Genomic DNA, 15,801 nt, shown 5'->3' with positions numbered 1-15,801 from the left:
AGCATCAAATGAGGTACTAGATATGAATGTGCAGATTATAGGTTGTGAAGTGCTGGACAAATGCAAACCATATTCTGCTCAATGTGTTGTAGGCTCCTTGAAGATCAGGACTGTATTTTTTCCATTAGGCTTCCCTAAAGATTTTCTACAAAGTACTAGCCATAAAATTGGCTTTCTGTAAATAGTTATGTATTGACTGAATGGATACATTAGAACAAGAGAGAATCTGCACCCTCTAGGTGCAAAGAACAGGAACTGACTTACCCGAGGCTCTCCCCTCGCCCTCTCAAGCTTCTAGGGAAGCACGTTTTAACTGTCAGGAAAACAAGATCCGGGAATGGCATTTTCAGGAAGGCTGCAGCACCTCCCCCAGACAATTTTGAGAAGAAAAGAAACCACTATTTGTCCAGGATGACTTAGAAATCCATCTGCCTGAGCCCAGGGAGAGAAGATGGTGAAACCATTACCACAATGATGGAGACAAACTCATGAAGAGGCAGGAATAGCAAGGGAGCAGGGGTCTGTGATCCGACCATCTGTAGATGGAGCTTTTAGACAGAGTGTCAAAAAAAAAAAAAAAAGAATAAGTGAGCCACCCTGGGACCCAACTCCTGTTTTTCCCTTCACCTTGATCCCCTCTAGGTGCAAAGAGCAGGAACCAACTTACCCTGGACTCTCTCCTCACCCTCTGAAGCTTCTAAGGAGATGCCACACACACCAGGCTCTAGGAAAAGGCTGCTCAAGGCACAGTGAACTGATTTAGTGTTCATTACTAAATCCCCTAGAGAGACCCATTTACATCTTAGACTGCACAGTTAGGTTGGAAATCCTGAAAGGAAATGGAAAATTGAGCAGGTCACTGAAGGGGGGCTTGTTCTCTGTGTACTAATTCCAGTGCATTGTTGGGACTCAAAGCGACGCTTTGGATGCATCAAGTGTATCCAGATTTAGTTCAGGTTTTTGCCATTAGACTCCAACCTGGTTTCCAGAATGTTGACTCCTGAATCCTACTAGATCCCTTTGAGTTCTGGAACCTGCCTGGTACTTGCAGAGAACTTTGGTCCCTCCTCTCATCTCCTGTCACATCCATTGAGCACTTGAAGAGGTATGCATGGCTGGCTCTGCATGTGCATGTATCTTGCTACAGTTTTAGGGACCTTGGATTCCACACAGCAGGGCCACAGAAAATTATCAATTACTTCAGTACAACAAGGAGGGCAAACCATTATTCCCATAAGAAGTTTCCTTTAATTAAACAGAGACTGTGATTACTCTGTCATTCCTTTCATTTGATCTAAATTGAATCAGCTTGCATGCTTCTGTATCCTCAGTGTAACTGTGACACGTTCTTCTAAAGTAGAAGACCTTGTCTTTTTCAATATTCATCCCCCCTCACCCCAGCATCCCCTATGTAGGTACACGCAAAGGGGCCCTCATTTGAATCGTAGCTAATTGATCAACTGTGGATTGTGATCCATCTTGTCACAAACCTAATCTTTAAAATCATTCCTGGGGCACCTGGGTGTCTCAAACAGTTGAGCATCTGCCTTTGGCTCAGGTCATGATCTTGGGGTCCTGGGATCGAGCCCTGCATTGGGATCCCTGCTCAGTGGGCAGTCCACTTCTCCCTCTCCTTCTCCCTCTGCCCCACACCCCTGCTTGTACATGTGTACTCTCTCTCTCAAATAAATAAGTACAATCTTTTTTAAAATAAATAAATAAATAAATAAAATTAATCCAGTATCCTCGTGTTGCCAAGGAGTTTCCAACTAGCTCCATCTACTACTGAGTGGAAATTTCAGCTCCACAGAGAGGAATCACCAACTGATACCAAACTGGGTACCTCTGAAGCCCCCAGTAAACATGTTGGATGGATGGATGCATGGGTGCATGGATGCATGGATGGTTCATGCACTTGGTCAGACCCATCAAGACAACATACCTGGACAGTTTGTCTTTAGTACATTTTTCCTGAGAAGTTTTATAAGACCTGAATATTAGAAGCTCAGAGTTGGAAAGAGCCCCTGAGTTCATCTATTCTAATCCTTGGTCTGATACAGGTATCTTCTTTACAGCCTCTTGTTTCTTGAAAAGTCGTTCAGTGTCATCAATATCAAGGTGGGCGGTGGGATCTCCCAGGTGGCTTTGGAGGAAAGTGCAAATAGTTAGGCTGCACATTCAGTAGGTCTAAGGTTAGTGCTGGGTGGTTCTGGTGATTCTAATCTAATTCTAATGGAAGCCAGTTTTGGAATCCACTGGTAGGGAATTTAGCCAGCTGGAAGTTCTGCCATCTGTGCATGCTAATGGGTAAATCCTCTCCTCCACTCTCAACTTTTCCATATCTCAGTGGAAAGCATTATTCTGAGATTCTGTACTCTCCTTTGCTTTCACCAGGTGGGTAATGCTTCTTCTCCCTGCCCTGTCCCCATTCCCCTCAGAAGTAAACCTACTGTCCTGGACTGTCCTCTGCCTTCAGATCCAGTTGCTAGGTGTTCAGGGCTTCTTCTTGGAGGGAAGTCTGGAAGTGGATTAAGCTGGCCTATAACATAATAACATTCCTAACATAATAACTTCCTAATAACATAAGCTGAAGCAGCCAGGGAGGTTCCCCCTCCAATCACCATAGAAACGAGTGAATAACCAGGTACTCTTCCTGAGACACCTGCACTGCCTTCCCACTGTGCTCTGGCAGGTGCTAGGGAGTGCCCTTCCCTGTCCATCCTATAAGGCCCCCTCTAGTCTCACTTCCCTCAAAGCCCTCCTTGACCACAGCGTCCACCCACTGTGCTCTCATCCTCTTCTGAATGCCATTACCATTTCTTTTTTAAAAAGATTTTATTTATATATTTGAGAGAGAGAGAGAGAGAGAGAAGGAGCAGGGGGGAGGGGCAGAGGGACAGGGAGAAGCAGGCTCCCCACTGAGCAGGGAGCCCAATGTGGGACTCGATCTCAGGCCCCTGAGATCATGACCTGAGCTGAAGGCAGATGCTTAACCGACTGAGCCACCCAGGCGCCCCACTGTTAGCAATTCTTGCACATCCTAGGAATTTAGCTCTTCTCACACAATGCTTTGTATTGAACAAGGATTTCTTCTGCTCAGTTATAGCATAAGCCCTTCAAGGATGTTTATTCTGCTTTTCATTCCTGGAACTCCTTCCTCCCTTCTCTCTTGCACAGAGAAGTTTCTTGATACCTGCTGATTGTTTCACAGGTACCTTCCATCTCTACCTTTTGCAACCGGAAAAGGAAATGTGGGGTTATCAACTGGCAAATGTTCCTGGATGATTTGTATTTCAATTCTGAATGCTAAGATGTGGTAACTATATTTATGGGTCATTCTGTGACCATTATTAAAGAAGACTGTCTCATATGTCCTAGATCATCTACCTAACCTGGGGAGACAGCACCCCATATCTTAGAGGCACATCCTGGGTAAAGGCCTGTGTTTGTAGAGAAACACTGGAGACTACTATGTCTTGTTGCTACTTGCACTCTCTTACCGAGTTCCTGGCTCCCATCTCTTTTGCCCTAACATGTTGTGTGGGTTTGTACATCTAGCGAAGTCCGTAGGCGGTCTAAGGGCCGGACTGCCCAGATTCAAATCCACCATCAATCCACGTATTGGCTGCACATCTTGGGGCGTGTTACTTAAACCGTGTGCATCGGTTCCCTCATCTGTGTAAAGGAGGTAGTTGCATCTCCTCAAATGGTTATTATGATGATGAAATGAGTTACTACAAGTAAAGCTCTCAATAAGTGTTAGTTGTCACTGTGATTATTAGTGGAGAAGCAGCCTAGGGAACCAGGAGAACTTGTCCTAGCTCTCCCACTTAACTGCTTTTGTGACTTTGGACATATGAACCCATGATTGCCATTTCTTCATATATAAAATCAAAATATTGATAATGCCCGGTGTGACTATCTCACAGGGTTGCAGTGAGATTCAAATGAGCTAAGAGATGTAAAAATTAGCATTATAAAATGCTTTCTGAGCTATAAAAACTTGCACAAATGTAGGATAACAAATGGCATCTTTTGCCTGCACCTGTATGATTGTACATCCCATTATGCTTTGTGCAATGGGTACTTATTGCTTCTGCCTCCTCCGTTAGCTTGTGACCTCCTTGAAGCAGAGATCACACCCAGCTCTCTCTTCTATCAACCACGATGTCTAGCCTGATGCCTGCATGCACTCAGTAAGCAGAAAATTGGAAGAGGAGCAGTGTCCTTGTGTGTATATTTTTCTGGTATGCATTGCAGTAGCTTGCTCCCCATTGGACTGCGGGTACTGGCACTTTCACGCCACATCAAGTGTAGCTCCCCAGAGGGCATACCTGTGAGCAGGTTCTGCAAGGAAGTGTCCAGTCCCAGGAGCCAGGCGCCCAGGAGACACTAACTGTGGGGACACCCTGGCCTGTCCCTCTGCCCCTGGGACCTTCCCGGGTTCTGATCCCCCGTGCTCAGCCACCAGCCTTCCCATCTTCATGATGTCTCCGAGTTAGTCTCCATACTGTTGGAGAGACCATAATACCGGTTTAGTTGCCCTTAGGCAGTCCAAACTAGGAAAACTGAGAAATCAAACCTCAGAATTTCATAAAGCAGCAGTGACCTCAAGGCCTGGCTTCCTTTCTTCCTATTTTGAAATTTTCCCAAGATGGCAACTTTGGCTTTTGGACCTCTATTTCCAGCTCCCATGTCTTCATGAAGAGGGATCTCAGAGGGTGCCCTCTGCCCGATGGTGTCCTGTATTATTTCTGTACCTTCAAGACACCCACCTGGTGCTGTGCACAGAGAAAGCACCGGATGCACAGTTGCTGATTGGAATTAAAAGGACAGAGAAAACCAAAATGAGTAGACTCAATGGGAGATTAATTGCACAGGAGTCTGTCGACTGCATGACTGGAGCTGGACTTTTTTTTTTTTTTTTCGGAACCGCTGGCTGCCTTCACATTTCCTGGTGGAAGTGGGACAGGTCATCAGACAACCCAGAGTCGTAGATAACTTTTGCCCACACATCACTCACTTTTTGGAGCGCTGGCCTGAAATTGAGGGGTGTGTGTGTGTCTGGAACGACGTGCCTTCCGTGCACCTCAGAGGGCTCTGCATTCTCTTCCAATGGGCTGGTTACAACACAGAGGATGTGGACAGCAGAGTTTTTCCTGTTTGATGTCACAGGGCTACCCTTTAAAAGTCCGAGGGAAAAAAGGAGGGAATCCAGCCTAGGATCCTCACGCCAGATACCCACAAAGAAGAGAAAAAGGCCTGCGAGGCACAGGCAGGGGGCTCAGGGAGGCAGTGTCAGGTTTCAAGCCCAGCTAGCCATTCAGAGCGCTGCGATGTTGGGGACCCGCCTTGGGCTCCTGGTGTCTGTCCTGTGCTGGGTAGTCAGAGCCTATCCCAACACCTCCCCGCTGCTCGGCTCCAGCTGGGGTGGCCTGACCCACCTGTACACGGCCACCGGCAGGAACAGCTACCACCTGCAGATCCACAAGGACGGCCATGTGGATGGCACACCCCATCAGACCATCTACAGTGAGTAGGGGCTTCATTCAGGCTGGGAAGGATGGGGAGCTCCTCTGTCCACCCGCCCCCAAGGGACCTGGGGAGGCCTTGGGCTAGACCAGAGTGCCAATCCAGCGTCCTAACTTCTTGCCCAGAATCCACTTATCTGTCTGTGAGTGTGTGTGTGTGTGCACGCACGCGCCTGTGTGTGTTTAAACCCAGGGAGAAGATTCTTCCACTCCCTTAATTAGCATTTACTTGTTTCTCCCAACACGAATAATTTGTCTTAACTACAATCCCTCTTCCCACAATAGCAGCCACTCTCACTTTGTTCTAGCCAAAGAATCCAAAAATGTACAGAACCGAAAGGCAAGGAAGTGGAGAGGAGAAAAGTTAGATAGGTCATTGATACTGAGTTCGGCTCATAAACTTTGGACAAGGCTAACAATGGAGGTTATAAAGAAGATTCCTGCATCAGACCAAGGATTGGAATAGATGGACTCAGGGGCTCTTTCCAACTCTGAGCTTCTAATATTCTGGTCTTATAAAACTTCTCAGGAAAAATGTACTAAAGACAAACTGTCCAGGTATGTTGTCTTGATGGGTCTGACCAAGTGCATGAACCATCCATGCATCCATGCACGCATGCATCCATCCATCCAACATGTTTACTGGGGGCTTCAGAGGTACCAGTTTGGTATCAGTTGGTGATTCCTCTCTGTGGAGCTGAAATTTCCACTCAGTAGCAGATCAAGCTAGTTGGGAACTCCTTGGCAACATGAGGCCACTGGAATGATTTTAAAGATTAGGTTTGTGACAAGATGGATCACAATCCACAGTTGATCAATTAGCTGTGATTCAAATGAGGGCCCCTTCATGTGCACCTACATAGGGGATTCTGTGGAGAGAGGGGGGATGAATATTGAAAAAGACAAGGTCTTCGACTTTAGAAGAACGTGTCACAGTTACACTGAGGATACAGAAGCATGCAAGCTGATTCAATCTAGATCAAATGAAAGGAATGACAGAGTAATCACAGTCTCTGTTTAATTAAAGGAAACTTCTTATGGGAATAATGATTTGCCCTCCTTGCTGTACTAAATTAATCGATAATTTTCTGTGGTCCTGCTGTGTGGAATCAAAAGTCCCTAAAACTGTAGCAAGATGTGGCGCCTGGGTGGCTTAGTTGGTAAGCGTCTGCCTTCGGCTCAGCTCATGATCCCGGGGTCCTGGGATCGAGTCCCACATCGGGCTCCCTGCTCAGCGGGAAGCCTGCTTCTCCCTCTCACACTCCCCCTGCTTCTGTTCCCTCTTTCGCTGTCTCTCTCTGTCAAATAAATAAATAAAATCTTAAAAAAAAAAACCCAACTGTAGCAAGATACATGCACATGCAGAGCCAGCCGTGCATGCCTCTCCAAGTGCTCAATGGATGTGACAGGAGACGAGAGGAGGGATCAAAGTTCTCTGCAAGTACCAGGCAGGTTCCAGAACTCAAAAGGGATCTAGTAGGATTCAGGAGTCGACATTTTGGAAACCAGGTTAGAGTCTAATGGCAAAAATCTGAACTAAATCTGGATATACTTGATGTGTCCAAAGTGTTGCTCATTTTATTCAAGGGATATTTAACAGAAACTTTCACTGAAAGGAACCCTCAAAGACATGTCCCCTGGAGCATGACAGAGACAGTGTGGGCCAGCTGTGGTGAGCTGTGTGCGATGCTCTGCCTACAAGCAGGCAGCCTGAGCTGTAGAACTTTTCCCTCAAATATCTACCGGCATCAGGCGCAGAGAAGGCATTCATACCAGTTGGAAGTGAATTAAAATGATTGAGAAGAAGCAAAATGAAGGGAAATGATTTCAGACTTTTTTTAGAAATGATTTTGTTTTGTCAGATGTAGACAGTAGCTAAGCATTGTGTCTCTAGAAATTAACACAAACCAGCAGAGGGCAACGCTGGGGGGGGGTCCATGTTGGGGGGAGAGACTTACTTGTCCTACTTTATATAACCCTTTATACTATTAAAATAAGTCATTGTGTGTATTACCCAAATAAATGTATACACAAAGGTCAAAACTCAGTAAAAAAGGTAAGAGGAAACACCGAGGCATGTGGATAAGTAGCATAAGTAATTCACAGACTGGTGAAGGATTTGCTTACACTTGATGGAAGGTGTGTGGTGTTTTTTCCCTCCTAATTAATTATACATTTCTTGGTGAAATATGGTTCATATGATCATTGTGCTTTAGTCAGTTCTTGATTAATAGTTGAGTGCCCAACCCTTCTTTGGGTTGTCGGTTGTGACATTACCTGCCTGTAAGATGCTATAACCTCCCTTGGGACTTACATCACTGATATCCTCTGCACCTCCTATACCCCACCCCACTTCCAGAGAGCCTCTCCAACGTCAGTCTCCGATCCTACTATGAAGGAGGCCACCCTCCCACTCCCCACCATCCCTGCTTCATAGAAACAGCAGAAGAGATGCTTATTACCCGTGGTTAATACCACGTCCAAGATCCTGATATTTTTCCTTCTTCCATTTTCCCCACTGGCACTTTCTTTACTTGAAGCTGAATTATCCTGGGGCTCTTTAATCTTGCAAAATATTATCTTTCTTTTGGGGAGCTCGAAACACTTTACATCTACCATCTCATTGATCATTTACCAGCATGAGGCTAGAACAGAGCCAATAATTTTCTACTTTTTTTTTTAAGATTTATTTATTTGAGAGAGAGAGAGACAGAGAGAGCATGGGGGGAGGGGTGGAAGAAGAGGGAGAGGGCGAGAATCCTCAAGCGAGTCCCCTCTGAGCATGAATCCCAGGATCCTGAGATCATGACCTCAGCCGAAATCAAGAGTTGGACGCTCAACCAACTGAGGCACCTGGGTGCCCTGATAATTTTCCACTTTTATAGCAGAGTGGAGGCAAGTGGCAATAGTAAAATTACTAGCATTTAGAAAGTGCTTTTATTATGGATAAAAATATTATCTCATTGCATCCTCCAGAGGACCAAACGAGGTAAATGATTCCACTACCTATGAAAAACAAAGGTTAAAGGACTACACTGGCTCGAGGTAACCTAGAGGACACCTTGACCCCAACCCCATGCTTCTTCCGGGATCACAGGCCAGTCCATTAAGCCCACCTGGCTGCAACAGGTTGTCGCTCCAGAAACCAGTGTTGTGCCTTCCTTCTGCCAGATTCTGCCCTAGAACCTGCCTGCCTGTGAAAACACACCTTCCGCACAGGCAAAGGGAAGGCAATCTGTCTCTTCCATTTTCTGCACTTTCTTGTTGGCTCCCATTGGTTTGACTCAAGGCTGTGCGTCATTTGTAGCAGCTGCTCGCTCTTCCCCTCCAGGCTGTTTGCTCCTGGGATGGGCCCCGGGGCCCAGCAGCACACGTGGCTCACACACTGCCCACACTGACCCCAAGCATGAGGCCCGCGTGGCTGCCAAAGTCTGGGCTTGTCATAAACGGCAGGCCAGCGCATGCTACCTAATGCCTTCCATTTGCTCAACGCTTTTTGAAAAAGGTAACTTTTCCAACCATGATTGCTTTCGATTCTGATCGGAACCCTGTAAAGTCGGCAGGCCAGCTACTGTCATTCTCTATACGCAGCTGAGGAACCTGAGGCTAAAACAATGACTTGCCCAAGGCTACAGAGTTAGGAAGTCGCATAACTGGGACCAGAATCCAAGTGCCCTCGTTCCTGGTTCAGTGCCCCTTCCCTGACCTGCTCAGGGGCAGCGTGACTTGGGGTTCTCACCGGTTGCGACATATATCTTGGCACTTGATTTTGTCTCCTCAGGTGGGTGATGACTTTTATTGGAGGTTAATTTCTGGGTTGGAGGAAGAGGATGTTAGAGTCGCTGTTCTGCGTTTGAATCCTGCCTTAGTTCCCTTTGCACATAAATTGGGATGCTGCTACTACCCATGTTAATACTAATAAGATTTGCCAGATCACAGTTGTTTGAGAATTTAAAATCTGTAAAGTACCTAAAGCACAACCACTCAAAAACAGGGACTATGTGTAATTTTTTTCTAGTTAGACTGAAAATTCATCAGGACAAAAACTTATTTTTTACACATTCCTTTGTTTCTTTCAGGGCTTGTCATAGAATTAGCCATATATTTGAGACCCATAGACAGACCTCATTATGGGGCAATTTAAATATCCTCTGCACCTCCTATACCCCACCCCACTTCCAGAAGCTTCCCTCAAGGCTAACTCTTAGCTAAACTTGGAAACAAATTAACGTTTCTCCTTGGCCTTCTTGTTTTCCCTTCTTTCTGGGCTTGCTCCTACCCTCATTCTCTCTGTCCCACATCATTCCAATTTCAGTCCATATGAAGCTCTGCTAGAGTCTAGGTGTTGTCTGCTACTCTCCTCAGAGGTCTCTGAGTTGAGCCTACACAGGGTAAAGAGGGGAGACCTAGGTGTAAGTCACCCCGTGAGGCTCCCCCACTTCCTGGGCACAGATACTGGGCATTTTCAACCTCTCCATACTACATTTCTAGAACAGAAATTCAAACACCTGCCAGGGGGTTGTGAGGCCAAAGGAGATGCACATGGAAATCCTGTGGTAAGCAAATGCAAGTGACTCCAAAGACTTAAAGAAATGATTTTTAGCAGAAAATGTCATATAATTAAACAGCATTTGGGCTGGAACTCTTGCTGAATGATACTCTTGCCACAAAACGGAAAGCTTTAGACTTTAGTCCTTGGAGCAATGCACTGCAGTTGGTAAAATTGCAAGTCCCCACAAGGGCAGGCAGTTATCACTTATTCAAAGTATAAGTAGTATGTGTGGGGTTTAGGCCCTTGTTGGAGATTGGTTGTTGAGTGGGGACACAGAAAGACCATGAGGGACTGCACTGGAGGGGACACCACCAAGCGAGAAAGGGACAAAGAGCAGCCATGAAGATCCAAGAAGAAATTCTGTGCATCTGTGGTATCTATTTGACACAGAAAAATAAACCCTCTGCTCCCAAGAAGCTCACTCTAGGGGAGGCACTATATAATGTAAACTTAGTTTAGGCCAGGTGAATGAAACACACTCTGTAATAAAGGTGAGGGCATTTGTTCTGATCAGGGAGATTAGGAAAGTCTTCATAGAAAGTCACATCTGAGCCTGGCCTTGAAGGATGAGAGACTTTGATAAGCAGAGAAGGGAGGAGAAGATAATTCTAAAAGTGTTCTTGATACATAATGGGTGTTGGGTGATGGATCACTGACTACCATACAGACACCTGGGTGGAGCATCAGGCTCTATACACAAGCTGGATCCTTGAAGGACATCTCCGTGTAGATTTAAGAATTGCATAAGCCCAGAAGGCTTTCGAGAACATGATGACCACCACAAGTATTAAAAGGTATTAGCCAGGCAACCAGGGAAGTAAAGACAGTGCAGGCCGAGAGGGAAACATGTGTCCAGCACAGGAGAAAAAATGCTGGGAGTTCAGAGTGCTCCGTACAGACAAGAGGAGGAAGTAGGAGGCAAATGGGGGATGGGATGGGGGGGGGTTGTTTGGAGGGGAGAATCAGAAGAAATGAAGCTGAAGAAGTAAGTACAAGGGAGGGTGAAGTGAAGTCATCAGCGCCCTTAAAATCAATCAAGGGAGGTTTCATGGGGGTGGGTTTTCAGGAAGCGCTCAAACATAGGAATTGGATGTGCAGCCAGTTTTTGACCTGGATGATTTTCTCCATAGGTGCCCTGATGATCAGATCAGAGGATGCCGGCTTTGTGGTGATAACAGGTGTGATGAGCAGGAGGTACCTCTGTATGGACTTCAGAGGCAACATCTTTGGATCCGTGAGTTTCTTTTTTGAGCTGGTCACCATTTAAAGATAATTCATTTCTTGAAGGGGGGAAATCGGAGGGGGAGACAAACCATGAGAGACGATGGACTCTGAAAAACAAACTGAGGGTTCTAGAGGGGAGGGGGGTGGGAGGATGGGTTAGCCTGGTGATGGGTATTAAAGAGGGCACGTTCTACATGGAGCACTGGCTGTTATGCACAAACAATGAATCATGGAACACTACATCAAAAACGAATGATGTAATGTATGGTGATTAACATAACAATAAAAAATTAAAAAAAATAAAGATAATTCATTTCTTCCCCAGAGCATAAAATCTTATAAAGATTCCATTGGCAGTGCTTGGTGATGTTTTCACGGAGTGATTTAGTCAATCCAAGTAGTAGATGCTCAGGTTTATACAGCTGGAGCTTGAACCCAGGTAGTCTTGTTCTGGGGGACTGGGCTCTTAGCCTCTAGTCTGACCACCTATGGGCACCCATCTACACAACACCTACACAACACCTTGTATGTAGGTCCTCTAATGAAAGCCATTAGTGTCTTCCTGATTCTTTTACTAGACCTTCTTGACCTTGGGCTGGTCCCCTCATTTCTCTCCACTTCAGTTTCCTCACCTGGAAAAAGTCGGGATCTCCCTCCAGTTAAAGATCTCTCATGGGGACTCCTGGGTGTCTCAGTCAGTTGAGCGCCTGCCTTTGGCTCAGGTCATGATCCCAGAGTCCTGGGATCGAGCCCCACATCAGGCTCCTTGCTCAGCAGGGAGTCTGCTTCTCCCTCTCCCTCTGCCTGCCGCTCCCCCTGCTTGTGCTCATTCCCTCTCTCTCTCCAACAAACAAATAAATAAAATCTTATAAAAAAACTAAAAAAAATAAAGCTCTCATGAATGATCTCTGCCCCAACTGTGGTTGCCCGTCATTCAGATTGGTAAGCAAAGGATTTCCCAAACCACAGGTTGCAGGCATATTCCAAAGGATTTTGAGATCATACAGTAGTAGGACTGTTCATCTCAGGAGCCTCTTACCCCCAGACAGACCCGCCAGAACTACCATGACAGCAATGACTTTCTGCTTAGCTTGCTGCCCTGTCCCAGCACCTACAACAGTACCTGGCCACAAGTAGACAACTCTCCATGGAACAAACATAGGCATTAAATTAAAATCTCTATTGACCACATTTAGGCATATAGATAGTCCTCATCTGTAAAAACACTCCATGGAGTCTGAGGATTAACTGAAACAACATGTGAAGGTCCTAGCAGGTGTTCAATAAAACCCAGTACTAGTTAGTGGCAGAGTGAGGGCTCAAACCTAGTCATCTGTTGCCAGAGCTCCCGGCCCTAAATCCCAAACGATATTATCTCTGAGTGTGAGCACCCTCAGTTATGTCTGACCCTACAAACCCCATCCCCCCTCCTTTCTCCAGGCAAGGAGACAGACCCAAGCCAACTTCCAGCCAAAGGCAGAGGCGGGAAGGACCGGGTTCCCCTGACGTTAGCCGTCCCTCCAGAAACTGCACACAAGTGCTGCCTGCCGTGGCCAGCCGAGCCGAGCCAGCCCCGTGCAGGGCCGGCGGGGGGCTACCGGCGCGCGCGGGGGCTGTGGGGTCAAGTCCCAACCGTGCTCCTTGCTTGGGCGACTTGGAGAGCACTGGTCAGAGATCACTCCCGCAGAAGGGAGCAGCGAGATGTTAAGGACGCCCCCCTGAAAGAGTCCCGGAAGACGAAGCCAGGCCCAGTACCCCCACCCCCACCTCGGAGGGGCGGGCGAGGGTCGGGGGCCGGGCACGGGGGCCGGGGGTCAGCCCGGCGCTCACCCCACCGCTCTCCCTTTCAGCACCTCTTCAGCCCGGAGAGCTGCAGGTTCCGACAGCGGACGCTGGAAAACGGCTACGACGTGTACCACTCCCCGCAGCACCGCTTCCTCGTCAGCCTGGGCCAGGCCAAGAGGGCCTTCCTGCCGGGCACCAACCCGCCGCCATACTCCCAGTTCCTGTCCCGGAGGAACGAGATCCCCCTCATCCACTTCAACACCCCCAGGCCGCGGCGGCACACGCGCAGCGCCGAGGACACGGAGCGTGACCCGCTGAACGTGCTGAAGCCCAGGCCCCGCATGACCCCCGCCCCGGCCTCCTGCTCCCAGGAGCTCCCGAGCGCCGAGGACAACAGTGTGGTGGCCAGCGACCCGTTAGGGGTGCTCAGAGGCAGCCGGGTGAACGCGCACGCCGGGGGGATGGGTGTGGACAGGTGCCGACCCTTCCCCAAGTTCATCTAGGGAAACCAGAAAAGAGTCCTTTCCCAGCGGTCTTTCCGAAAACTAAACTTTTCGGAACTTTTCGGAGGGACGTGCGCCCTCCGCAGTCCAGGGAAAGGGAAGGTGGGGGTGAAGTGGGCAGTTAGCGGCTTCTCCCCGTCCACCACGAGGTCCCCCGAGAATGTACCTTTGAGGCCTGAGTCATGGCGCTTTCACCGCCTTCCGCACCTCACCTATACCACCTTTCCGAACTTTGAAGCCCAGAAAGATAAACTAGAAGTTTCGCCTTCATTAAGGAGAGAGGGATTCCCACCACGACCACCACCCTTCCCCCAACCACCCTGGGCAGTTTCTCTTCCCTATGCCTCTCTTCTTCATCAGTCTAGCATTAACAACCAAGCAATGGTTTAGCGAGTTCACCGCTTGGAAGGTGAAGGGAAGAGCCAATACCAGTAGCGCCTCCACTGCTCCTTACGTTTGTGTCACCTGCCCTGACCCTGTTGGCATTTTTGAGTCTGCAACCTTGACTAGGGCATTAATAGCTGACTTGGGCAAACTGATAAAAGTCCTAATCTCAAGGCTTCGCTCTTCCTTGCGCATCTCTGGAGAAGAGCTGTCAGAAAGACTGGTAGTAGGGCTGGTCAAAACGGAACTGGAATGCTTAGACAACTGAGGCAAGAAACCAAGCTAGAAAATTCAACCTCCCTACGGAGTGGGCCCCCCTTGCCATGCTCTTTCCCCTTCTATGCAGCCAGAGCTGGAGGGCCAAGAATGACCCTGCCTGTTCCCAAGTGGTCCATGATATAACCCTGTCTATGGGCCCTGTCTTGGGCTTCAGTGAATTTGGCCAGAGGAAGAGCTTTGGCATCGGCTCATGAAAATCTCCCCTGCTAGGAAATGGAAATAAATTTTTAAAATGGAAATAAATTCAAATTCCCCTCGGAGGCATTTGATGAAGCCTACTTCCAGGCTGAGTAGTACCGCATTCAGGGTAACTGTCACAGGGAGGGAGTCTTGAGACAATGGGACTGCTCTGGGTTCGGTTTTCTGTGGACTGGCAGATTGTGTCCTTCTGTCTAAGTGAAGTGGCATCAAGGACTCAAAGGAAAAGAAGTCCAGTAATCAGGGGACCAAAGTGTAGGAGTTACCCAAAGACAACGCTGTTGGCTCTCCTTACTGCTCTGCAGCGCTGGCTATGGAGGGAGTTAAACACTCCCGGCTGACATGTCTGGGTCTTTGTCCACTTGCAAATTCTGGGGGCATTACTGAAGACAGTTTTTGGTCCCAAGAAAACCAAACCTCACTTACCAAACAGCTGAGCACCAGCCAGGTGGGCCTGATGCTCAGCCTCCCTCTACCTAGCCTTACCACCTGACTTGGAGTCTTTCTATGAGGGGGTCCCATGTTCCTACCTCTATTTAGATGGCCGCCCACAGAGCAGAATGCTAGCAAGCAAAGTAGATTTCAACAACAGCTTCTTCGCATCACCTTGTTTTTTCCCACTGCCATCATGCCCCCAGCCTTAGAAACCGATCCGTTTTTACTTATGAAACATTGGACAACTGTTTTCACCTGATGGTTTTAAGGTCTGGTTCCTATTCTGAAACACTAAAACTATGTATACAACTATATAGCAGTGCATGGCAAATATTTTCTCCGCAGTTTTCATTTCCTGTTGGAGATATTATACTGTTTAAAAGCTTTTGGAAGCTCCCATACTGATAACTAGATGTAAAATCCCAAAAGGACTTTGGCAGAAAACTGGTTGTAATCTTATAAACGAATACCATTTATTAGGGGCTCTTCCTTTGGTGGAGCCAGAGTAGTCCCCACAATTTCCTACGTTCCTTAGCATGTGGCAATATTTATTTATTTATTTGGAAAATTTGCTTATCGCTCAGTATTTATAGATATTTATAAAAGTGTAACCCCACTTTTTTTCTTCCTTCTGTTTAAAAGAAAAATAAAATTTATCTCAGCTTCTCTTAGCTTTTCCTTTCTGTGTTACATGAAAGCATGTCAGATATGATAACGACAGGGATTATGGGAAGGCAGAATTGTGAAAATCCAGAGACAGCATTATTGAATTGAAAAAGAGCATCAGAATTTTAAAATAGTCTGCCATTCATAAATGGACTCAGCAATTTTGATTAATCCAGACAGAACGACTGAAAACAAGGAAGATTTTTTATCAGTACTGAATTTCCGATCACTGCAGCTCAAAAGT

At 47.2% G+C, this 15,801-nt stretch overlaps 1 protein-coding gene across 1 annotated transcript; it reads left to right on the top strand.

Annotated features, from left to right (window-relative positions):
• The first annotated feature begins 5,232 nt into the window (after nucleotides 1-5,232).
• On the top strand, nucleotides 5,233-14,125 carry FGF23 (fibroblast growth factor 23). Its single transcript, XM_036082116.2, has 3 exons — nucleotides 5,233-5,532; nucleotides 11,214-11,317; nucleotides 13,158-14,125. The coding sequence occupies exons 1-3, from the start codon at nucleotides 5,337-5,339 to the stop codon at nucleotides 13,593-13,595; spliced, it is 738 nt and encodes a 245-aa protein (XP_035938009.1). The 5' UTR covers nucleotides 5,233-5,336; the 3' UTR covers nucleotides 13,596-14,125.
• The last annotated feature ends 1,676 nt before the right edge of the window (nucleotides 14,126-15,801 follow it).

The sequence above is a fragment of the Halichoerus grypus genome, chromosome 6, assembly GCF_964656455.1.
Source record: "Halichoerus grypus chromosome 6, mHalGry1.hap1.1, whole genome shotgun sequence".
Taxonomy (NCBI): domain Eukaryota; kingdom Metazoa; phylum Chordata; class Mammalia; order Carnivora; family Phocidae; genus Halichoerus; species Halichoerus grypus.
This window is presented reverse-complemented; position numbering and strand designations above follow the sequence as displayed.